This window comes from Saccopteryx bilineata, chromosome 4 (genome assembly GCF_036850765.1).
Source record: "Saccopteryx bilineata isolate mSacBil1 chromosome 4, mSacBil1_pri_phased_curated, whole genome shotgun sequence".
NCBI classification, from domain to species: Eukaryota; Metazoa; Chordata; class Mammalia; order Chiroptera; family Emballonuridae; genus Saccopteryx; species Saccopteryx bilineata.
This window is the reverse complement of record NC_089493.1, coordinates 70,880,246-70,905,402: the sequence shown is the minus strand read 5'-3', so window position 1 is coordinate 70,905,402 and position 25,157 is coordinate 70,880,246. Positions and strand designations below refer to the sequence as shown.

At 36.8% G+C, this 25,157-nt stretch overlaps 1 protein-coding gene across 2 annotated transcripts in view; it reads left to right on the top strand.

Annotated features, from left to right (window-relative positions):
* The window catches only part of DTWD1 (DTW domain containing 1), a 42,542-nt gene extending 28,522 nt beyond the window's left edge, over window positions 1-14,020 (top strand). For both annotated transcript variants that reach the window (XM_066274107.1, XM_066274109.1), the window contains exon 6: window positions 13,720-14,020. In XM_066274107.1, the coding sequence (XP_066130204.1) occupies window positions 13,720-13,967 (248 nt within the window). In that variant the 3' untranslated portion in view covers window positions 13,968-14,020. The remainder of the gene's footprint in view (window positions 1-13,719) is intronic.
* The last annotated feature ends 11,137 nt before the right edge of the window (window positions 14,021-25,157 follow it).

Genomic DNA, 25,157 nt, shown 5'->3' with positions numbered 1-25,157 from the left:
TTGTCAAATATCAGTTGTTCATAAAGGTGTGGGTTTATTTCTGGGTTCTCTGTTCTGTTCCATTGATCTATATGCCTGTTCTTATGCCAGTGCCAGGCTGTTTGAATACAGTGACCTTGATATATAACTTGATATCAGGAAGTGTGATACCTCCAGCTTTATTTTTCCTTTTCAAGATTGCTGAGGCTATTCTTGTTCTTTTTTGGTTCCATACAAATTTTTGGAATATGTGTTCTATATCTTTGAAGTATGTCATTGGTATTTTAATTGGTATTGCATTGAATTTATAAATTGCTTTGGGTAATATAGACATTTTAATAATGTTTATTCTTCCTAACCATGAGCACGGTATATGCTTCCACTTGTTTGTATCTTCCTTGATTTCTTTATTCAATGTTTTATAATTTTCTGAGTACAAGTCCTTAATCTCCTTGGTTAAATATACTCCTAGGTGTTTTATTTTTTTTTTCTTGCAATAGTGAAGGGGATTGTTTCCTTAATTTCTCTTTATGACAGTTCATTGTTGGTGTGTAAAAATGCCTCTGATTTCTGAGTATTGATTTTATATCCTGCCACCTTGCTGAATTCATTTATCAGATCCAGTAGTTTTTTGACTGAGACTTTAGAGTTTTCTATATACAATATCATATCATCTGCAAATACTGATAGTTTCACTTCTTCTTTTCCAACTTGAATGCCTTTTATTTCTTATTCTTGTCTGATTGCTGTGGCTAGAACTTCCAGGATTATGATGAATAAGAGTGGTGAAAGGGGGCACCCCTGCCTAGTTCCTGATGTTAAGGGGATTGCTTTTAATTTTTGCCCATTGAGTATGATGTTGGCTGTGGGTTTGTCATAGATGGCCTTTATCATGTTGAGGAATGTTCCCTGTATTCCCACTTTGCTGGGAGTTTTGATCATGAATAGGTGCTGAATTTTTATGAAATGCTCTTTCTGCATCTATTGAAATAATCATGTGGTTTTTTCCCTTCCTTTGTTTATGTGATGAATCACATTGATTGATTTGCAAATATTGTACCAGCCTTGCCTCCCCAGAATAAATCCCACTTGATCATGGTGTATGATTTTTTTCATATATTGCTGGATTCAGTTTGTTAATATTTTGTTGAGGATTTTAGCATCTATATTCATCAGGGATATTGGCCTATAATTTTCTTTGTGTTGTCCCTGCCTGGTTTTGGAATCAGAATTATGCTCGCCTCATAAAAGGAGCTTGGAAGTCTTCCTTCCTCTTGAATTTTTTGAAATAGCTTGAGAAGGATAGGAGTTAGTTCTTCTTTGAATATTTTGTAGAATTCATTTGTGAAGCCATCAGGCCAAGAACTTTTGTTTGTTGGGAGTTTTTTGATAACTGTTTTGATCTCATATGTTGTAATTGGTCTGTTTAGGTTTTATGATTCTTCCAGATTGATTTTTGGAATATTGTTATGTTTCAAGGAATTTGTCCATTTCATCTAGGTTGTCTAGTTTTTTGGCATACAGTTTTTCATAGTATTTTCTTATAATATTTTATATTTCTGTTGTGTCAGTTATTTCTCCACTTTCATTTCTAATTTTATTTGAGTACTCTCTTTTTTTTGGTGAGTTTGTTAAAGGTTCATCGATCATGTTTACCTTTTCAAAAAAACAGCTCTTGGTTTCATTGATCCTCTGTATTGTTTCTTTAGCATCTATGTGATTTATTTCCACTCTGATCTTTATTATTTCCTTCCTTCTACTACATCTGGGCTTTACTTGCTGTTCTTTTTCTAGTTCTTTTAGGTGCAGATTTAAGTTGTTTATTTGAGCTTTTTCTAGCTTCTTAAAGTATGCCTATAGTGCTATGAACTTCCCTCTCAGTACTACTTTTGCTGTGTTCCATAAATTTTGAGTTGTTGTATGCTCATTATCATTCATTTTTTAGGAACTTTTTTATTTCTTCTTTGATCTCAATGTTAACCCATTTATTATTTAACTTCCTGCTATTTAGTTTCCATATGTTTGAGAATTTTTGAGTTTTTCTGTTGTGGTTGATTTCTAGTTTCATGCCATTGTGATCAGAGAAAATGCTTGATATGATTTCAATCTTCTTAAATTTATTGAGACTGCTTTTGTGTCCTAACATGTGGTCTATCCTAGAGAATGTACCATGAGCACTTGTATGGTACATTCTCTAGGTAGACCACATGTTACAAAGGATCTATATTCTGCTGCTTTAGGGTGAAAGGTTCTGAAGATATCTATTAAATCCAGTTGATCTAGTGTGTCCTTTAAGTCTGCTCTTTCTTTGTTAATTTTCTTTCTTGAGGATCTATCTAGTGATGTTAGTGGGCTTTTGAAAACCCCTACTATTATAGTATTGCTGTTGATTTCACTCTTTATATCCATCAAAGTGTGCTTTATATATTTAGGTGCTCCTATATTAGGTGTGTAGATATTTATAATGGTTATATCTTTCTGTTGGATTGCTCCCTTTATCATTATGTAGTGGCCTTTTTTATCTCTTACTATAGCCTTTGTTTTAAAGTCTATTTTGTATGATATAAGTATTGCTACCCCAGCTTTTTTTTTCATTTCCATTTGCATGAAATATTTTTTTTATCTTTTTACCTTCCGTCTATGTGCATCTTTTGTTTTAAGGTGTGTCTCTTGTAGACAGCATATGTATGGGTCCTGTTTTCTTATCCATGCAGCTACACTATTGGATTGGATCATTTAATCCATTTACATTTACGGTTATTATTGATATGTAGTTGGTTATTGCCATTTTTTTCTTTAAAACTGTATTCCTCTTTTGCTATATTCTTTTTCAACTTTGATCTGTTTACAACAGGCCCCTTAACATTTTCTGCGGCATTGGTTTGATTGTAATGAATTCCTTGAGTTTTTTTTTCTTTTTTTGTTTTTTTTTTTGTCTGGGAAGCTTTTTATTTCTCCTTCAATTTTATTTTTTATTTTATTTTATTTTTTTTAATAATTTTATTTTTTTAATGGGGTGACATCAATAAATCAGGATACATATAATCAAGGATAACAAGTCCAGGTTATCTTGTCATTCAATTATGTTGCATACCCACCACCCAAAGTCAGATTGTCCTCTGTCACCTTCTATCTTGTTTTCTTTGTGCCCCTCTCCACCCCCTATCCCTCTCCCATTCCCCCCTCCCCCCGTAACCACCACACTCTTATCAATGTCTCTTAGTTTCACTATTATGTCCCACCTACGTATGGAATAATACAGTTCCTGTTTTTTTCTGATTTACTTATTTCACTTCGTATCATGTTATCAAGATCCCACCATTTTGCTGTAAATGTTCCAATGTCATCATTTCTTATGGCTGAGTAGTATTCCATAGTGTATATGTGCTACATCTTCTTTATCCAGTCATCTATTGATGGGCTTTTTGGTTGTTTCCATGTCCTGGCCACTGTGAACAATGCTGCAATAAACATGGGGCTGCATGTGTCTTTACGTATCAATGTTTCTGAGTTTTTGGGATATATACCCAGTAGAGGGATTGCTGGGTCATAAGGTAGTTCTATTTTCAGTTTTTTGAGGAACCACCATACTTTCTTCCATAATGGTTGTACTACTTTACATTCCCACCAACAGTGTATGAGGGTTCCTTGTTCTCCACAGCCTCTCCAACATTTGCTATTACCTGACTTGCTAATAACAGCTAATCGAACAGGTGTGAGGTGGTATCTCATTGCCATTTTGATTTGCATTTCTCTAATAGCTAAAGAAGATGAGCATCTTTTCATATATCTGTTGGCCATTTGTATTTCTTCCTGGGAGAAGTGTCTATTCATATCCTCTTCCCATTTTTTTATTGGCTTGTTTGTTTGTTGTTGAGTTTTATGAGTTCTTTGTATATTTTGGATGTTAGGCCCTTATCTGAGCTGTTGTTTGAAAAAATCATTTCCCATTTAGTTGGCTTTCTGTTTATTTTGTTATCAGTTTCTCTTGCTGAGCAAAAACTTCTTAGTCTGATGTAGTCCCATTCATTAATTTTTGCCTTCACTTCTCTTGCCATTGGAGTCAAATTCATAAAATGCTCTTTAAAACCCAGGTCCATGAGTTGAGTACCTATGTCTTCTTCTATGTACTTAATTGTTTCAGGTCTTATGTTTAGATCTTTGATCCATTTTGAGTTAATTTTTGTACAGGGGGAGAGACTGTAGTCCAGTTTCATTCTTTTGCATGTGGCTTTCCAGTTTTCCCAGCACCATTTATTGAAGAGGCTTTCTTTTCTCCATTGTGTGTCCTTGGCCCCTTTATCAAAAATTATTTGACTATATATATGTGGTTTTATTTCTGGACTTTCTATTCTGTTCCATTGGTCTGAGTGTCTATTTTTCTGCCAATACCATGCTGTTTTGATTGTCGTGGCCCTATAATAGAGTTTGAAGTCAGGTATTGTAATGCCCCCAGCTTCATTCTTTTTCTTTGGGATTGCTTTGGCTATTCGGGGTTTTTTATAGTTCCATATAAATCTGATGATTTTTTGCTCTATTTCTTTAAAAAATGTCATTGGAATTTTGATGGGAATTGCATTAAATTTGTATATTGCTTTGGGTAATATAGCCATCTTGATTATATTTATTCTTCTTAGCCAAGAACAAGGTATATTCTTCCATCTCATTATATCTTTTTCGATTTCCCTTAACAATGGTTTATAGTTTTCATTATATAAGTCCTTTACATTCTTTGTTATGTTTATTCCTAAGTATTTTATTTTTTTTGTTGCAATCGTGAAGGGGATTATTCTTTTGAGTTCCTTCTCAGTTGTTTCATTTTTGGCATATAGAAAGGCCATTGACTTCTGTATGTTAATTTTGTATCCTGCGACCTTACTGTATTGGCTTATTGTTTCTAGTAGTCTTTTTGTGGATTCTTTGGGGTTTTCGATGTATAGGATCATATCATCTGCAAAAAGTGATACCTTTACTTCTTCTTTTCCGATATGGATGCCTTTTATTTCTTTGTCTTGTCTGATTGCTCTGGCTAGAACCTCTAGTACCACATGAAATAAGAGTGGAGAGAGTGGACAACCCTGTCTTGTTCCTGATTTAAGGGGGAAAGCCTTCAGTTTAGTGCCATTTAATATGATGTTAGGTGATGGTTTATCATATATGGCCTTTATTATGTTGAGATATTTTCCTTCTATACCCATTTTGTTGACAGTCTTAAACATAAAATTGTGTTGTATTTTATCGAAAGCCTTTTCTGCGTCTATTGATAAGATCATGTGGTTTTTGTTCTTTGTTTTGTTGATATGGTGTATTACATTAACCGTTTTACGTATGTTGAACCATCCTTGAGATTCTGGGATGAATTCCACTTGATCATGATGTATTATTTTTTTAATATGTTGTTGTATTCGATTTGCTAGTATTTTGTTTAGTATTTTAGCATCTGTATTCATTAGAGATATTGGTCTGTAGTTTTCTTTTTTTGTGCCATCCTTGCCTGGTTTTGGTATGAGGGTTATGTTGGCCTCATAAAATGTGTTTGGAAGTATTGCTTCTTCTTCAATTTTTTGGAAGACTTTGAGTAGAATAGGAACCAAGTCTTCTTTGAATGTTTGATAAAATTCGCTGGTATAGCTGTCAGGGCCTGGACTTTTATTTTTGGGGAGGTTTTTAATGGTTTTTTCTATTTCATCTCTACTGATAGGTTTGTTTAGGCTTTCTGCTTCGTCTTGACTCAGTCTAGGAAGGTTGTATTGTTCTAGGAATTTATCCATTTCTTCTAGGTTGTTGAATTTAGTGGCATAAAGTTTTTCATAGTATTCTACAATAATTCTTTGTATATCTATGGTGTCTGTGGTGATTTCTCCTCTTTCATTTTGGATTTTGTTTATATGAGTTCTTTCTCTTTTTTCCTTGGTAAGTCTTGCCAAGGGTTTGTCAATTTTGTTGATCTTTTCAAAGAACCAGCTCCTTGTTCTATTAATTTTTTCTATAGTTTTTCTGTTCTCTAATTCATTTATTTCTGCTCTGATTTTTATTATCTCCTTTCTTCGGCTGGTTTTGGGTTGTCTTTGTTCTTCTTTTTCTAGTTCCTTAAGGTGGGAAGTTAAGTGGTTCACTTGGGCTCTCTCTTGTTTGTTCATATATGCCTGAAGTGATATGAACTTCCCTCTTATCACTGCTTTTGCTGCATCGCATAGATTCTGATATGTCGTATTGTCATTTTCATTTGTCTGTATATATCTTTTGATCTCTGCACTTATTTCTTCTTTGACCCATTCATTTTTTAAAAGTATGTTGTTTAGTTTCCACATTTTTGTGGGATTTTTTTCCTTTTTTTTGCAGTTGAATTCTAGTTTCAAGGCTTTATGATCAGAAAATATGCTTGGTACAACTTCAATTTTTCTGAATTTGCTGATGTTGTTTTTGTGGCCCAACATATGGTCAATTCTTGAGAATGATCCATATACACTGGAGAAAAATGTATACTCAGTCACTTTGGGATGAAATGTCCTGTAGATGTCTATCATATCCAGGTGCTCTAGTGTTTTGTTTAAGGCCACTATGTCTTTGTTGATTCTCTGTTTGGATGACCGATCCAGAGCCGTCAGCGGTGTATTGAGGTCTCCAAGTATGATTGTATTTTTGTCAGTTTTTGTTTTAAGATCAATAAGTAGCTGTCTTATATATTTTGGTGCTCCTTGGTTTGGTGCATATATATTAAGAATTGTTATGTCTTCTTGCTTCAGTGTCCCCTTAGCCATTATGAAATGGCCATTTTTGTCTCTGAGTACTTTTCCTGTCTTGTAGTCAGCATTATCTGATATGAGTCTTGCTATACCTGCTCTTTTTTGGATGTTATTTGCTTGGAGTATTGTTTTCCAGCCTTTCACTTTGAATTTGTTTTTATCCTTGTTACTTAGATGAGTTTCCTGTAGGCAGCATACAGTTGGATTTTCTTTTTTAATCCATTCTGCTACTCTGTGCCTTTTTATTGGTGAGTTTAATCCGTTTACATTTAGTGTAATTATTGATACTTGTGAGTTCCCTATTGCCATTTTATATCTTGCTTTCTGTTAGTTTTGTGTCTTGTTTGATCCTTCTCTTTCGTTTTTCTATCTTTTGTTTTTATTTGGTTGTATTCCATACATCTTTCCTCTGTTGCTATCTTTTTTATCTCATGTGCTTCTGTGGTGGTTTTTTCAATGGTGGTTACCTTTGAGTAATGAAAAGGGTCCCTACCCTGTTCATTGTAGCGAACTATTTTGTGAGTACTTTTGCACTCCATCGTCCTTTGCTACTGTTAATCTCCATCTTCTCCCCCTCTTTCTTTTTGTTGTTGTCACAGTTTAAATTTGGTTTTATTGTGTTCTTCTTGGAGCTTTTACTTGTGGCTCTGTTTTTTTTTGTTCTTTGTATCTGATTGGAGAACCCCCTTTAGTAATTCCTGGAGTGGGGGTTTTCTGATGATAAATTCCCTCATCTTTTCTGTATCTGTGAATGTTTTTATTTCTCCTTCGTATTTGAAGGATAGCTTTGATGGGTATAGTATTCGTGGCTGAAAGTTCCTCTCTTTCAGGACTTTAAATATTGGGGTCCACTCTCTTCTAGCTTGTAGAGTTTCTGCTGAGAAATCTGATGATAATCTAATGGGCCTTCCTTTATATGTTGTATTCTTCTTTTCCCTAGCTGCCTTGAGAATTTTTTCTTTGCTGTTGGTTTGTGTCAATTTCATTATGATATGCCTTGGAGTAGGTTTGTTGGGGTTAAGAAAACTTGGAGTTCTGTTTGCTTCTTGAACTTGAGGCTTTAGTTCTTTCCACAGGCTTGGGAAGTTCTCATCTATTATTTGTTTGAGTATGTTCTCCATTCCATTTTCTCTCTCTTCTCCCTCTGATATACCTATTATTCTTATGTTATTCTTTTTGATGGAGTCAGATAATTCTTGTAGGGCTATCTCATTTTTTTTAATTTTTGAGTCTCTTTCTTCTTCTCTCTGTTGTGCCTCAAGTTGTTTGTCTTCTTTTTCACTAATCCTCTCTTCTATCTGACCTGTTCTATTAGGTAAACTTGTTACTTCGTTTTTCAGCTCGTGAATTGAGTTTTTCATCTCTGTTTGATTTGTTTTTATAGTTTCAATTTCCTTGGACATATATTCTTTGTGTTCATTGAGTTGTTTTCTGAGCTCCCTAAATTGCCTTTCTGTGTTTTCTTGTATATCTCGGAGGATTTTTAGGATTTCTATCTTGAATTCTCTGTCATTTAGCTCCAAGGTTTCCAATATATTAAATTTTTTCTCCATAGATTTTTCCTCATCTAGCTGTGTTACCTCTCTTTCTTTTGTATCCATGATATTCGATTTTCTCTTCCTTAATGGCATCTGAGGGTGGTTTTGTTGATAGTATTAATGAGATTTAATAAAGAATAAAAAGTTAAAAAATAATAATAAAAAAATAAAAAATCGAAAAGAGTTGTTTTTTTTAAAAAAAATTAATAATGAAATAAAGAAAAATAAAATAAAATAAAAATTTAAAAAAAAGGAAATTATTCCCCCCCTCCTTTTTTCCTCTCCTCTCATCTCCCCTCTTTCTTGAGAAAATCTTGTGGTGGACTGTGAATTATAACAAACAATGCCTGTGATGGAGGGCCTGAATTGGGGTAAAGTAATAAAGGGGCAAAAGAAAAAAAAAAAAAAAAAAAAAGAAAAAAAAAGAGCGTATGGACCCACAAAAAGCAAATAAGGAAAAAATTTGGGTCAAGAATAAAATGATTTGCTTTTAGGTGTTGGTTTTCTAAGAGTTATGATGAGAGGAATAAGAGGAAAATGGAAAAAATGGGGGGACAAATTAAAAAATTACTATTGTATTTAGTGGAACAAGAACTAGATAATATGGAGAGCCAGGGATGGGAGCACTGCTAGTGAGTTAAAAAGGTGAAGTAAAAACCCCCCAAAATGCCACAAACATAAGTTTGAGTCCCAGATAAGATAATTTGTTTTTTATTGAGGTTTGAATGAGAGGAGATGTAAAGGAGAAAGGAAGAAACTAATGTAGAGGGAGAAAAGAAAGAGAGAGAGAGAAAAAAAGAGGGAACCACTAAAAGAAGAAAAAAGAAAGGAGAGAGAGAGTTAAGGGTTTTGGAGTGCAACCCTCATAGAGAGAAAGGAAGAGAAGAGAAAAGATAATGGGAGATGTAACACTTATGGGTAGTGTAGTTCAAGGAGAGGAGAGAGTAAGACCGGAAGAGAGTTAATCGGCCAAATTGGAGGAGGAAAAAAAAGTATCAAGAATGAAGATAAGAGAAACAAACGAACAAATATAATAAAATGGGATAGGTTATAAAGTCTGCAGATTATTCTTGACTTTGAGGGGTTATCTTCTTGCTTTTTCTTTTCTCTCCCTCTTCCTGGTCGGTGACTCTGTACCCCGGGTTCTGCCCCTTTGGCACGCTCAGGTAGAGGTTTGCAGTTGATAAGTCTCTATAGCAATGTCATGTATTGTGCTTTAGTCTCGTTGGCAGTCAAAGCTCATTAGCATTTATAGGCTCTGACAGTGAGAGAGTCCATGTTCCTGGAGCCTTTCTCCTAGTCTTTCCTTCCTCAATTAGTAGGCTGATAATCCAGCTATGGGGTTGCTGCTGCCTCTGCCTGGATAGTAAGAGGCTCAAAGAGCTGGCAACTCACCACTCTATTTCCACTCAGCACAGGGCTCTGGGTAAGGCTCAGTCAGTCAGAGCTGCTAGCATAATCAGGCGGGCTTTCTGCCCACTCAAAGACCTCTGGCTCTGCCACTCTGTCCGGTAACACAAGCGGGCGCCCACTTCCGGGGTGCTTGGAGGAAACTCTCACTCACTGTCTGCGACCAGGATATCCGGCCAGCAGTCTCACGCTCTGATTGAAACTCCAACCGCAGGGAAAAGTTGCAGCGTTGGAATTGAGTCTCACTCCGTCCCCGTGCGCGACTTTTGCAAGGCGCTGGGGCGGCCCGAGATTCCACTTTGGCCCACACAAAGGCCCCTGACTCTGCCCCTCTGTGCGATAACACGGGCGCGCACTGCCGAGGCACTCGGAGGAATCGCTCACTCCTTATCTGCGCGCGCAAACCAGGATATGAGGCCGGCCGCGTTTCCCTCTGAGTGAAACACCCTCCAGCACGGAAAATCTCCACCGTTGGAATTAGTTCTCACTCCCTCCCGTGCGTGGCTTTCCCAGGGCGCTGGGGCTGCCCAGAGACTCTGCCCTCGGCCCACAGAAAGGCCTCTGACCCTGCCTCTCTGTGGGGCAACACGGGCACCCACTCTCGGGGCCTAGGAAGAAATTCTCGCCCACTAACTGCGCACCGACCAGGAGACCGGGTAAAATGGCCGCTCCGCTTGTCTTTCTTTGTTTGGGTTTGGCGCGAGTGTTATCTTGTATTGCCCGGGTTGCCACAGGATCAGATTTTCCTCGGCTTGGATCTCCGTGCCACAGCCTGGTTCGGCCGTTCGTGTTGCAGTCTGGATCTATTCACCCCCTTTGCCCGCCTCAGTTTCTATATTCACAGTTACCAGAGAAAGCTGCCCTGTTTAAGTTAGTGAGGAAGGCGGAGCATTTCTTACTCCCTATTTCCTTCGGGGTTTGGTTATATATTTAGCCAATTTTTCACTCAATCATACCTTTGGGTGTATTGCGAAGCATCTGGAAGCTCCAAGTATAGGTTTTTCTGTTTCTGGTTGAAGATCTTGTTGAGTTTTGGGGGAGATTTATCTGTATCGCTTCCTACCCCACCATTACTCTGACCTCTCCTTCAATTTTAAATGATAGCCTTTCTGGCTAATGTAGTCTTGGTAGTAGGTTCTTGTTCTGCATTACTTTGAATATTTCTTGCAATTTTCTTCTGGCTTCAAGGTTTTCTGTTGAGAAGTCGGATGTCATCCTTATGGGTGCTCCTTTGTAGGTGATAGACTTTTTTTCTCAAGCAGCTTTTAATATTTTCTGTTTATCCCTTAGCTTTGGTATTTTAATTATGATGTGTCTTGGTGGAGATTTTTTTTGGTTTCTCTTTAATGAAGTTCTCTGTGCTTTTTGAACTTGTGAGAGTTTTTCCTACATTAATTTAGGGAAGTTTTCAGCTATGATATGATTGAACAAGTCTCTATCCCTTGTTCTTTCTCTTCTTCTTCATGAACCCCTATGGTGCAGATGTTATTTCTCTTTATTATGTCACAGAGCTCTCTAAGAGTTTCATCCGACTTTTTGAGTCTCTTCTTTTTTCTTGTCTGCTTCCATGCCTTCATTCAACTTGTCCACCAACTCGCTGATTCAGTCCTCAGCTCCATCCATCCCATTTTTAATTCTTTTTTAGTATTTCAATTTTTTTTATACTTGCTATCTCTTTTTTTAGGTGTTCATAATGACCATCATTGTTCTAAATCCCTAAGCATCCTTACAATCATTATTTTAAACTCTGCATTCAGAAGTTTGGTTATTTCCATATCACTTGGTTCATTTCCTGGAGGTTTCTCTTGTGGTTTCATTTAGATTGCACTTCTCTGTCTTCTCATTATGTCTGTGTGTTTGAATGTATTGTTTGTAGAGCTGGGTGAGTTTAGGCTTGGTGTTGTCTGCCTCCAGTTTTCAGTTGTGTTATTTCTAGGTCCTAGTTTTTCTTTTAATGGTCAAGTTTTTTATTCCACATTTTAATATTTCTGTTTTTATTCTTTTAGAGAATTGTACTTTGCATATGTAACTTAATAAAATTCAAAGTCAAACATTTTAACCTCTCCTTTTGAATACACTAAGGACTTAGTATACTTAAGCTCTGCTCAACCTTCTCCTAGTTGACAGTGTTATTGTTTTCTTTATTATTTTTGTTCTGTTATTTTTAGCCCAGGAATTATATATTATTGTTTTGGTTGTTATACATGCAGTATTTATTTGGATTTGCATAGATGTATAGATGTTTATAATTTTCTTTGCTCACCATTTTTTTTTTTTTTTTTTTTTTACAGAGACAGAGAGTCAGAGAGAGGGATAGTAGATAGGGACAGACAGACAGGAATGGAGAGAGACGAGAAGCATCAATTATTAGTTTTTTATTGCGACACCATAGTTGTTCATTGATTGCTTTCTCATATGTGCCTTGACAGTGGGGCTACAGCAGACCAAGTAACCCGTTGCTCAAGCCAGCAACATTGGGTCCAAGCTGGTGAGCTTTGCTCAAACCAGAATGGCCCGTGCTCAAGCTGGCAACCTCAGGGTCTCGAACCTGGTTCCTCTGCATCTCAGTCCGATGCTCTATCCACTGCGCCACTGCCTAGTCAGGCGCTAACCATTCTTTTAACTCATATTATCTTCCCTGAAATGCATGCTTTAGAAATTCTTTTCATTGATTCATCTGTTGGCATATGTTTAAGTTTTGTTTGCCTATTACTGTTTTTCACTCTTGTCCTTGATATTTTGTTTGGCTGGGTCTGCAGTTTTAGGTTGCCAGTTATTTTCTCTTGACACTTTGAAGATTTTATTTCAGTGTCCTTCATATTCTGTTGTTACTAATGGAAAGTTCTCTGTCATTCTGATTATTATTCTTTTGTATGTGCTCTGCTCCTCAGTTACTTAAAATCTCTTTATCTTTGCTCTTTTGCAATTACATTACTGTGTGATGGACATAGGCACTGCTTTCTCCATTTATTCTGCTTAAGATACATTTCATGTTTCTGTGGAGTTGCATTTTTTAAATAGTTTCTAAAAAAATTATACTTATCTCTTTAAACACACACTCTCTTTTATTCTCTTTGTTCTCTCCCCCTGGACTCCTATTAGACATTTAATCCTCTGTATCTCTTAATTCTTTTAATATTATTTATTTCTTGTCATTGTATGCTACATTTCTGAGGTCACTTTTAGGTTAAAGTGAAGTGTGATAGTAGGAAATCTTTGATGATTAAGGGGTTCCTAATATGGGTTAGAAGCCACCATCTCCTCTTTATTTTTATTTATTTTGTTTTTGTTTTTTCTCACGTGAGAAGCAGGGAGGCAGAGAGACAGACTCCCACATGCACCTTAACTAGGATCCACTCAGCAAGCCCCCTGTGGGATGATACTCTGCTTATCTGGGGCTGTTGCTCTGTTGCTTGGCAACCAAGCTATTTTAGCGCCTGAGGTGAGCACATCGAGCCATCCTCAGTGCCCAGGTCCAACTTGCTCCAACTGAGCCATAGCTGTGGGAGAGGAAGAGAGAGATAGAGACAAGGGAGAGAAGAAGTGGTGGAGAAGAAGATAATCACTTCTTCTGTGTGCCCAGACAGGGAATTGAACCTGGGACATCTACATGGTGGGCTGATGCTCTACCACTGAGCCAACAAGCCAGGGCCCAGAATGATGTTTTAAACGTCAGTTTTCTAAGGAAATGAAATCCTCCTGAAATTTGGTAAATTTAGTTCTGCCACAGGTCAAAATTAAAAATAAAAGACAGTGGTAGGTAGAAGATAGAAAGAGATTAATCTCTTAAATGTTAACTATATACTTTCCCCTATTACTGTTACTGTAAGGTCCAGTTACTTACAGGTAACTGTCATATATAGGATATCATTCTGTATTTTATATTGCTTTTGTATGTATATATCTTAATACATTTAAGACAATATCTTATTTTACATTGGGATTGAGGGAATTAATCTGTGCTTTTAAAAAAATTCTGAACAGAAATCATTTTTGTGTCATACCCTGTGGTTAAGAAAAATTTACACTTTTCTTGTTTTTGGCAGGGTTGTTACAAGTTGAGTTAAAAACAAGAAGAACTTGCTTTTGGCGCCATCAGAAAGGAAAGCCAGACACCTTCCTCTCCACCATTGAAGCCATTTACTACTTCCTGGTAGACTACCATACTGATGTCTTAAAAGAGAAATACAAAGGACAATATGACAATCTTTTATTTTTCTACTCTTTTATGTACCAGCTGATAAAAAATGCCAAATGCTCTGGAGACAACGAAACAGGAAAAATTACTCATTAGTTTTTAAAAAGCAATGTATGTTATTTTATTTTGCTAAAATCAATAAAGTTGTAGTTGTGCTTTCTTTATTCTCAGAAAATATTCATGTGTATTATCTGCAAGGTCAGTTTAAAAACTTAGTCTTCATTTATTTACCTCTTTTTTTTTAATTTATTTTTTAGAGAGAAATAGAGACAGACAGGAAGGGAGAGAGATGAGAAGCATCAACTTATGGGCACCTTAGTTGTTCATTACATTCTCATATATGCCTTGACTGGGGGGCTCCAGCCATGCCAGTGGCCCCTTGCTCAAGCCAGCGACCTTGGTCTGGTGACCATGGGGTTTTGAACCGGGTCCTTAGCATCCCAGGCTGATGTTCTATCCACTGCACCACTGCTTGGTCAGACTTACTTTGTATTTTTGAAAAGGAAGTTATTTTTAAGGGAATTTCAGAGATAGTGTTGACAGAAATTAGCTAAGAAGTTATTTGCTCAAGTTCAGCATATCTCATTTTTACATCTATGTAATTAGATATATTTAGACATCTGTGTAGCGATCCTCCTGTATCTTTCCAACTGTACTCACTGTCATGTTTGGAGGCAAATGGAATCAGAATCCCCTTGCTGACAATGAAGTAATAAGTAATTTGCTTAAAGTTAATGACAAACATAAGTCAAATTAGAATTGTAGCTCCCGTTTCTAGGGCTATTTCTCTAAGTCTACACTGTCTATTGTGGACATTTGTTGCTTTGTGCATATGTCTGGCATCTTTTTTTAAGGAGAAATTGCTAGCCATCATGGGGTCCTGTCATAAGTGGACATACAGCTCAGTTTAGCAAGCAAAGTGCCCAGTGATTGATGCAGTGTTGAGCACATGACTCAAAATCCTGTATATAAGTGGTATAGATGTTATCGGAGATAGAGCTTATTTTTCAAGAAGTACTATGGTGCAGTGGTTACAAGCACAGGCTGTAGAGCTAGACTATCTGAATCTAAATCTCAGCTTTTTTCCACTGAACAGTCATCTCAGTTTTTTCATCATTTTAGGGTAATGCAGTCACTTCCTTATAGGATAATTTAATGTCTCTAAGTTGATTTTCAACAGCACCTGTCATACAGTAAGTGTACAAGAGTGCTCTATATGTGTGTGTGTGAATATATTTATATACATACATATTCTTTTTATGTATATCTATACATACTCTTTATGGAATTGAGTATGTCTACATTTGGAATTGTAGACTGTGATAACCTTAGAGCTCCTGGCTTCTGTGCTGCAGATGGCAAGAGCCTGCCTTGGAATGAAGCCAGCAAAGGAGAGCAAAGTGGAGAGGTAGACTGAGTCCTGAGGACATCATCTAATCACCTGACCCAGCTCCTTGTGAACGGAGCCCTACAGTGTGGTATATAGCTTCTGTTAGCCCCTCGGAATACCCCACTCTTCCATTCTTCCCTCTGGTCTGTTAGGTAGGTTCCCTTGCCCTCTAGCTTTTGGCTGGTTTCAACAGAGAAGCACCAGCAGGGCATTAGAGGCTGAAAAGAAAATGGATTTGTACGTACTTCCTTCTGCCTCCGTTCCTGCCAGGTCACCATAGATTGGCTGTGTCCCTCTACCGATGGCCATCTTTCCAAGCACTTACTCCAGTTACCGTCTCTAGTTTCAGGTTCCTCCCTTTAGCCCTTTTCATTGAGGGGTAATAATGGCTCCCAGGTGTTACTAGCCCCAGGGTAGGTCATAACTCCTTGTTGGTTTCCCTAAATCCCGCCTATACCTTTGTAAATAGTCATTTCATCATATTCTTTTATTTAAATGTCCCCATTTGAAGTTGCCCTCTTTGTTCCTGGGACCCTGACTGATAAATTCACCCATGGGGATGCTAGAAATAACAGTACATTCCCCAAAAGTATGTGCAGTGAGACACATGTTTAATGAAAGCACAGGTTGATGAAAGATTTGCCGCACATTATATTCTCAGAGATTCAAAAGGCACTGCATAAAAGTGCTAAAAAGTCCTGAAGTAAACATTTTGAACTGGATTTAAGCTGGTATTTCTTAAACTTTATTGAATAAGTAATGGCTACTAACATCCTGTAAAAATAGGACATTTGGAATATTATATATAGTAATCCCTGATTTTATATAAATGTGGAAACTGAGGCCCAAAGAGGTTAACTTGTCCACAGGTCACAAATAGCAGTAGAACTTGGTCTAGAATCTGGGACTTCTTACTGGTTCGCTGAGGTCACCATTTTGTTATTATATACATGAAAAGGATGTAGATTAAGTTTGGACTTGATTGACCCATAATCTTAGCCAAATGAACTAACTGGCTTGCTATTTAGTAGTTATTTTACAAGAATGGAATTAAAATGGATTTTTTACTCTTTAGAACTTAGCACGGGGACAGAGGAATACCTGAATTGATTTAAGCAAGCCAAAGTTAGACTTCTCTGGGCTAGATTTGGACTTCCCTGAGCCAAAATCTATTGCCATTTAATTGGCTCTACAAACAACTAACATTTTCCTTAATGGGAGGGAAAAAAGAGCAATTCTATCACTCATTTGCCACCACTTGGCATAAGAAAGATGACCACATAGAAACAGACCAAAGGGATGGCTGCCAGAGGAGAGGGGACAGGGGACGGGGATGGTTGAGAAAAGGTGAAGGGAATATATGTAGTCAAGAATATTGTGATAAGTTTACATGATGACAGATGATTACTAGAATTAGTGGGGTGATCACATTTTAAGGTATAAAAATGTCAAATAACTATATTGTACACCTAAAACTAATATAACTAGTATAATGTATACCAAAAGAAAGATGACTCTCATAATTTATAAGAGCCTAATTTACAACTAAAGCTAGATAAAAATCTCAAGTTCTTGCCCTCAAAATGATAACAATACCTGTTAGAACTGCGAATTGACTGTACTTGTCTTATTTTTTCTTTGGCATAACACCCTGCAAAGATGGCCTTAATTCTTTACTTTTCCCCCTGTATTCATGGTCCTTTTTTATGCTTCTTTGAAGTACCCTCTCTGATACTGGGCCATATGCATTTTTATAACATCTAGCATATTTCCACTTAACTCTTCTGCTTATGTTGCCATAGCACATGCATGCTTGGGTTAGTCTGAGGCTGTGACACATGTGGAGTACTGCCAGGTTACCCTGGTCACCCTAGCTGACTTCTGTTTAGATTGGCTGCGAGCCATTCAAACACTCGAGATACATGAGTCATCCCAGCCAAGATCAGCAGAGCCCCCTAACTGACACCTACCAGGTTTCAGATGTGTGAGCAAAGGATGTCAGTTATCATGCTTCTGAAGTTGTATAGCTGTTTATTACACAGCATTATTGTGCCAATAAATATTTTATCCTTGGATACAGTATCAGACACATCTTCCTCAAGCACCTTCTCAGATTCCTGGCCTTGCTGTTTATGACAGCATCAAACACTTGATTAGCCATCAACTATTTGCTTTGCCATAGCTACCACCCTACAAAGTGACCTACTGGCAGGCTTGTGTGATTCCTTTGCCTGAGGTCAACTAGCCACATGCTCACAATCCTTGGCCCATCCCAACACTTGTGGACACTAGAAAGTACGATGCCACAGGGTTTCCCAGTGACTGTCAGAAGAGCTCAATGATGCACTCTGAATCAATGGACTAGAAGAAGCTGTCAGATAAATTGCTATCCTTTTTTCTAATGGACTGTTTTAAGGCATAGTTGTTTCACCCTTTTGTCCAGAAGTGTACCATGTGACTAAGCAAGGGTGCTTGCCAAATGATTGGCAGTGTCTCTTCATGGCTTTTCATGAACCGTATCAAGCGCTATACGGTAATTTATCAGTGTGCATTTGCTTCCCATCCTTGTTAGTCTATCTTCCTTCCTTTCTTCCTTTTACCAGCCTGGATTTGCACCTTCTAATACAGTAATATATTTTATTTTTACCTCTGACTCTTTTATAGGGAAGATAGATTCATTATAAGTATTGGTGAGGAAAGCAGATTCATTATAAGTATTATGTGAATACAGAGATTTAATAAAGAATTAGGGTTCACCCAGTATGGGAGATTTTGGAGGAGTGAAGGTCTGGAAGACCACTTACTTATAAGAAGTCAGAGAGACAGTCACTAACTAGTTCAGCCTGAGATGCTCAAAGTGTCATGCCCATGACTTTGTCTTGAGCATACTAAGCTTCTCATTTCCTTAATCATTTTAGGCATACTTTGGTTCAGCTGAAAGGCATCTTCATAATTCTTTTAGAGGTCTTAAAAAATGAGTGTATAATCTACACTCCTTTATTTGGTCTTTATTTGGTCTTTTCCCTGAGGCCACTATAGTAGAAGTACTCTGGCCTTGGTCTTTGCCCTTCGGTTGTATTTAATGATGACACATTTAATTTGGTGAGAAACAATTTCATTCAGCCCTGTATATCCTAGGCTTTATGTTCCCTTTCAATCCCATTTGCATATCCACCACTTTATTTTTTAGTGTATCTCTTTCTTTAAGTACCTTATCAATTACAGCTAATAGCAGCCAACATAGTCTTTCAAAATTACTGCCTCAAAATCTCACCAAATGCCATAAATGCATTAGCTATATTTTCTGTCTTCACATTACTGCAAGTGATACTTTAACCAAATGTTTGCCTCCAAATACTGACAATTAAAAGACCCTATTTAAAAGTTTGGCTAAACGCTTGATAAATCTACATTGAAGACAACCAGCCAAAAATCATATTTATGAAAAATAACCAAGTATCACTTGATATTTAAGCCTCCTAATAAAAAGAGGGGCCCATTAATAAAGAGAAGAAAAAATCCAACGGAAACACTAGCAGAGAACAAAGAAAAAAATAAATACCTTCAGGAAAAAAAGTATATTCTATCTACAAAATAGAAATGGGATAGTATGAAAAAGCACATGCAATAGAAAAGAGACCCTGGAAATTAAAAATGTGATTGCTGAAATAAAAACTCAGTACAAATTCAATGTTTTGTTGGGAGACAAAAAAAGCATGGTAATAGAAAATTGTAGATTCCAAATAAAGTTCAACCTTATTTCAAAGTTGCAATTGAAACCATAGGCTATGCGTTACTTTATATTTAATAAACATCCTTGAGGGGAAAGACATTTACTGACAATAATGTTTGTACTCACTATTACCCTTTTTTGTTAAGGAGAATGTTAGAGATTATTTGTATCCCATTTACCATAAATTCACAAAGAATAAAAGAGCATTAAGTTAGGTAGAATGAGGAAGTCTATTCATGCATTGTTTATTAATTGATACATTTATTTCACATTACCATTATGAAATTGAGCTTCTAGCTGAATTGCTGAGATGGACCAAAGCTCTGCTTTTCAAATTACTTTCAATCCTGAGGTTCCCATATTATTCCTTTTACACTGCCAAATGCAATCTTATTTTATATGTTATTGTTTCTTTTAATTGATTGCTTTTAGAGAGACAGATGAAAGGAGAGAGAGAAAAAGAGAGGGAGAAAGAGGGAGAGAGAAGCACTCATTTGTTGTTCCACTTAATTGTGCATTCATTGGTTGCTTCCTGTGTGTGCCCTGACCGGCACTTGAATCCATAACCTTGGTGTTTTAGAACAATGCTCTAACCAACTGAGCTAAACAGCCAGAGCCATGTTAGTTATTGTTATGATATTTATCTCATTACATATTTATTATAGAACACTGCTATAATATTCACACCAAACCTGGCTGATTCATTTATTGTCGATGACCTCAGAATCTTTATTCAGTGATTTTGCTACTGTAACTAGAGTGAATAGCTAGTCAAAAAACAAAACTGTGTTTTGGCTTCCTTAGTAAAGGTAATTTCTAAACACATGATGAAATGTCTTTTTCCACTTGAAGATATATAAAGTCAAAGAAATGGAAAAAAGAAGAAAAAATATGATTAAGGACCACTCCATGAGGTTCCTCATCATTCAAGGAATTAGAGAGAGAATGAGAATTGTGGGGAAAAAATATTTTTTTAATTCCTAAAACTGAAGGACAGAGGTCTTTAGAATGGAAAAAGCAAACAAACAAACAAAAAGGCCCAAACTAAGGCTTATTATCAAGGAATTTCAGCACTATAGGCCAAGAGGAAATAACCAAAGTTTTCAAAAAGAGGGGGCAGGTCTTATAAAGACCAAGATTCAGGATGTCAGAGGACTCCTCAAAAGAACATTGAGCCTGGAAGACAATGGAGTAACATCATAATTTGAAGTGAAAACAGTTTTGCACTAGATTCTATTTCCAGTTGTATAATCAGTAAAGTGTGAGTATAGAAAAAAGATAAAGTCTCAAAAATTTTGCCTCCTGCAAACCCTTCTTGAGAGGAAGATGTGTAAGAAGATTCTGCAGGCTGTTTCCAGCCAAATGGAGAAAGAAAAAAACCCAAAAGGAAGAAAAGCATCAAGAAGCAAAGGAAAGTCCTGGGATTCATCCATCCATTCAACAAAGAATTTTGGGAGCCTACAATGCGCCAGGTTCTTGTCTAGGCAATGGATATAGCATGCCAGGTAATACGTTTTAAAAAGGAAAGTAAAGCAGAGTGAAGGACAGACAGTGACTGGCTCAGGAAAGAAATGCTACTTTAAATAGGGTTGTCTGGGAAAGCCTCTTTGATAAAGTAAACTTGAGCAGAAACCTGAGTAAAAGTGGAGAAAGGGAGCCATACAGGTAATTAAGAGAATATTGTTCTAAGGAAAGGGAACAAGATGTACAAAGGTCCCGAGGCACCAACATATTGGGTTTGTTTGAGAAATAAGAAGGAGACCAGTTTGAATGGACCAATGTGTGGGAAGAGAAATCGTGGTTCCATGTCACCAGCCGGGAACTGCCAGTCTGAAAGAGCATGAAAACAACCTGCTGATGTCATATTTGAACACCAGTTCAAAGATCCTTTGCAAGGATGGGGTGCTATACTCCAATATGTATTATATGTACTAAATCAAGTACGGTACCTTTATATGGTATTGTGTCCTGAAACAAACAAACAAAAAATAGAGGTCTAGAAACCAAGGGGTAGAAGAACCCCCCCCCCCCCCCGCCCTGCCCAGCATCACAATCACTTCTAATGACCCTTAGGATACTTTGTGCTTTCTATCTTTACACTCTGAACTCTGCATAGTAAGAGGTCTTGGCCCTTAAAGGGGACATGCTTTTACCAAGAAATACAGCAAAAATCCCATGGATAGTAAGCTGCAGCTGCCACCTGGGTCCTTTGGATTTCTGTGTCAGGAGGTCAGCAGACAAAAAAAGAAATCACAGTCTTGCCAGTGTTAATTAACTCTGACCATCAGGAGGAAGTAGGGATCCAATAACACAATTGGTGCAGAAAGGACTGGTTAGGTGTGGAGCCCATGTGGTACACTGACCAGTTGTGATTGTGATGAATAAGAATAGCAACCCCACCTTGAAAAATATTCAATACATGATGGCACAAACTCGGGCCCCTCAGGGAATGAGGGTCTGGCTTACAATACCAGGTGAGCACCCACAGCCGCAGAAGTGGTACTGGAGGGTGAGGAGATCTAGAGTGATGGTGGGGCGGGAAGATGTCAAATGTTGATTGTATTCCCCAGCCTGACTGCAGCAGGAGGGACCATAGTTCATCCACTTACTCCATCTCCTAAGTTCCCCACAGGAAAAGTGCAGGAAGGAGCCTTCACACATATGGAGAAATACATATACGGGGAGCAAGAGGAGGATTGTGGTAAGCAGAGATATGCTGCCTCGCTAGATCCACCTCCAAAAAGGGCTTGCTGCCCAATAGCAAGGACCGAGGTCAGCAACCTCCAGCTGTCAGCTTCTTGAGAGTCTGCCTCCGCTGCAGAACGCTACTTTGCTTGGGCTCACGCCCTTCCCACACTGGGCAACTGAGTGAGGTCAGCTGAATGCAGCTGCAGAAGTGACCCTTCCACACATGGGGAGCAAAACAAAACAAAACAAAACAAAAAACAACTAAGCAAAGAATTTTTAAACAAAGAATAGTGAGAAGTAATAGTTGTTATGTTAAAACACTACATTTTGCAGTAGTTTGTTATTTAGCAATAGATAAATTGGTATCTGAAGTGGGGTGTTACCATGACAAACAGCTGAAACCGGTGGTAGTGGCTTTGGGACCATGCGGTGGGCACTGAGACTGGGAGAGCAGCAAGAAGACTGTTAGTGGCCTGCAAAGAGGTCCACATCCTAATCTCCTGAACCTATGAATATGTTGCTTTACATGGTAAACGGGACTTTGCAGATGTGATTAAGGATCTTGAGAGGTAGAGATTATCCTGGATTCTCCACGTGGGCCCAATATAAACAGAAGAATCCTTACAGCCTCTGACTTATTGTAACTCTGTAACTATGTCTTATTGTTGGCACCTTGGGCTTTTGTCTTTTCTCTGAGACCACTTATGACATTGCAAATGTGGTTCTGCCTGGTGAAGTTGGGAATAAAAAATGATAGTGAACACTTTCCATAGAGTTTATAGGAGGAGAGAGTATCTACATATTGGAGTTTCCTCACTAGACTCATCATAAAAAAAAAAAATTGAGAAATTAATACTACTTAAAACTTAAATATAAGTCAAACTTAGAGGTAACATCTATTTTATTAAATGTATTATTAACATACAAATAAAGTATGATAATAACCAGAATCAATGAATATTTAACAAAGAACTTAATTTCTGAAGCACACAGGTACATGAGTGAAAGTTCTAGTTAAAACTTTAAAGTGAAAATTAACTATTATTAGTTTAAGAAATCCTATATGTTGGACTGCTCTATATCAAAATGTTGATTCCACCTGACACTCTCCTGAAATTAAAAAAAAACAATTCAAATACATATAAAAGAATATAGTATTTATCTTATTTGCTCTTAAACACTAACTTAATGTTTACAATTTTATTATCAAGGGAAATCTTTTAACAAATATATATACTTGGCAATATTGCAAATAAAATCTAAATTACTGAGTCAAAAATTTTAATGGTTGACTCTTTTTCTTTTTTAGTTGGTTATATATTTGGGAATTTTTTAACTACGCTGAATATGAGAAGTCATTTTGTTACCATTAGGTCTTTTTAAAGTCTAAGTACAATGGATTGTAATATAATGGAATATAAAATTTTTATTCTCAGAGAATATTAATCATTTCTTATTATTTATTGTAGAGGATTGCCCCCCACACAGTGATATATTATTAAATGTTTGCTATTGTAACCTTTTTTCACCTCCAATTTTTCAAGGAAATATATCACAAACACTTTAGGAAATGCTAGAACTTTTAATATTGTAACACATGATAACTCCTAATTATAAAGCTAAAAAGGAAGAAAAAAGGAAGGAAGAAAGGAAGGTAGAAAGGAAAGAAGGAAAGAAGGAAGGAAGGAAGGAAATATAATGACTGAACCAAGTGGCCTGTTTATAATCTTAGGGGAAATTTTTTCTTTTTTCCTTTTAAGACACATTTCTCTAAGAACATGTTTTTTGCATTTAAAAAATAGAAGTCTTTGTTACTTTTGGAAAATACTTTTGTGAAGTTAAAAATGTTTTCCAAATTTAAGTCTGGACACCTCAATTTATTTTAACGATGAGAGTTAAAAAACTTTTCCAAAAGTAAATTAATTTTTATTTCTTAGGTGAAATCAATGTACAGAAATGTTTAAAGCTGGAACGCAGTACCTTCAGAAGTCTAAGCTCTCTTGCTGGAGATGTGGTAGGTCCTTAGAGGAACTACATGGAAAGAAAGGCTACAGAGGGAATAACTGTAGTACCTTAGTCAATGGCACCAAGTCCGAGACAATTAAAACAGACCTCATGAACTTTCTAACTCAACTTAGTCACCCACGGCATGCGGCCACAACAGCAATCCCAGCTAACATCATTTGAAACAACTATGGAAAATTATTAAACTAGATGCCATATATCCTCTATATTAAGCAACCAGGTAGTTAACTGATTTTTTTTCATTGTTTAGTCAATGAGTCTGTTTTAATATAAATGTAGCCATATTTGGCAGCCTTTACTATATACCAGGGGTCAGGATCCATTTTGGCTGAGAGAGCCATGAACGCCACATATTTTAAAATGTAATTCCGTGAGAGCCATACAACGACCCATGTACATTATCCAATAAAAATTTGGTGTTGTCTACCATGAACATGAGCGGTAGGAAATGAATGGATTGTAATACATAAGAATGTTTTATATTTTTAACATTATTTTTTTTTATTAAAGATCTATCTGCAAGCCAGATGCAGCCATCAAAAGAGCCACATCTGGCTCCCGAGCCATAGGTTCCCGACCCCTGCTATATACATAAGAAAACTGGAGGTTTACTAATCACTAATGTTTTCCTACAAGTGGCTGACATTAGGTCTTTACATTTAATTTAAGTGTTTCTACCCATCTAGCTTATTCTTAGCTGCTACTTTCCATGAGTAACTGTTAATCTTTTGAGGATATCAGACCATGTTTATAACACCCAGAACATACTTTGAAATGTATTTGCCTTTTATTGTGATTTCTTGTCCTATTGCTTTAGCCAGGACTTCCAGTGTAATCTTGGGTACAAATATGAGAGCAGACAGCCTTTCTTTGTTCCCAGTCGTAGCGGGGGTGGGGGTGGGGGAGAATTCAAACCTTCACTATTAAGTGTGACGTTAGCTTTAAGTCATGTGCACACATAAGTGCATGTGTATGTAATCCCTTGTTAGCCATCATAAAGTTAGGGAAGTTCCCTTCTGTTCGCAGTTTGCTGATAGTTTTTAATTTTTAAAAACTATAAATAGAATTTAAACTTCATCATATGCTATTTCTGTTTGCATTTATAAGGCTTTTCTTCTTTAACCTGTTGATAGGGTGAAGTACTTTTCTAATTGTATTTTCTAATATTTGACCAGCTTTGAATTCCTGAGATAGGCTCTACTCGGTGTTGATGTACTATTTTTGTTATATATTGCTAGATTTGATTTGCTAACATTTGGTGAGGATCTTTACATCACTATTTATAAGGTATATTTCTCCAGAGTTGTTTTTCTCTAGTTTTGGTATCAGGATAAAACTGATAATACTTCCTAAAATGAGTTGGGAAATGTTCTCTTCTCTTATGTTTTGCGAAAAACTTGTGAAGATTTGAATGTTATCTTTCCTAAATGTTTGGTAGAATTGACCAATG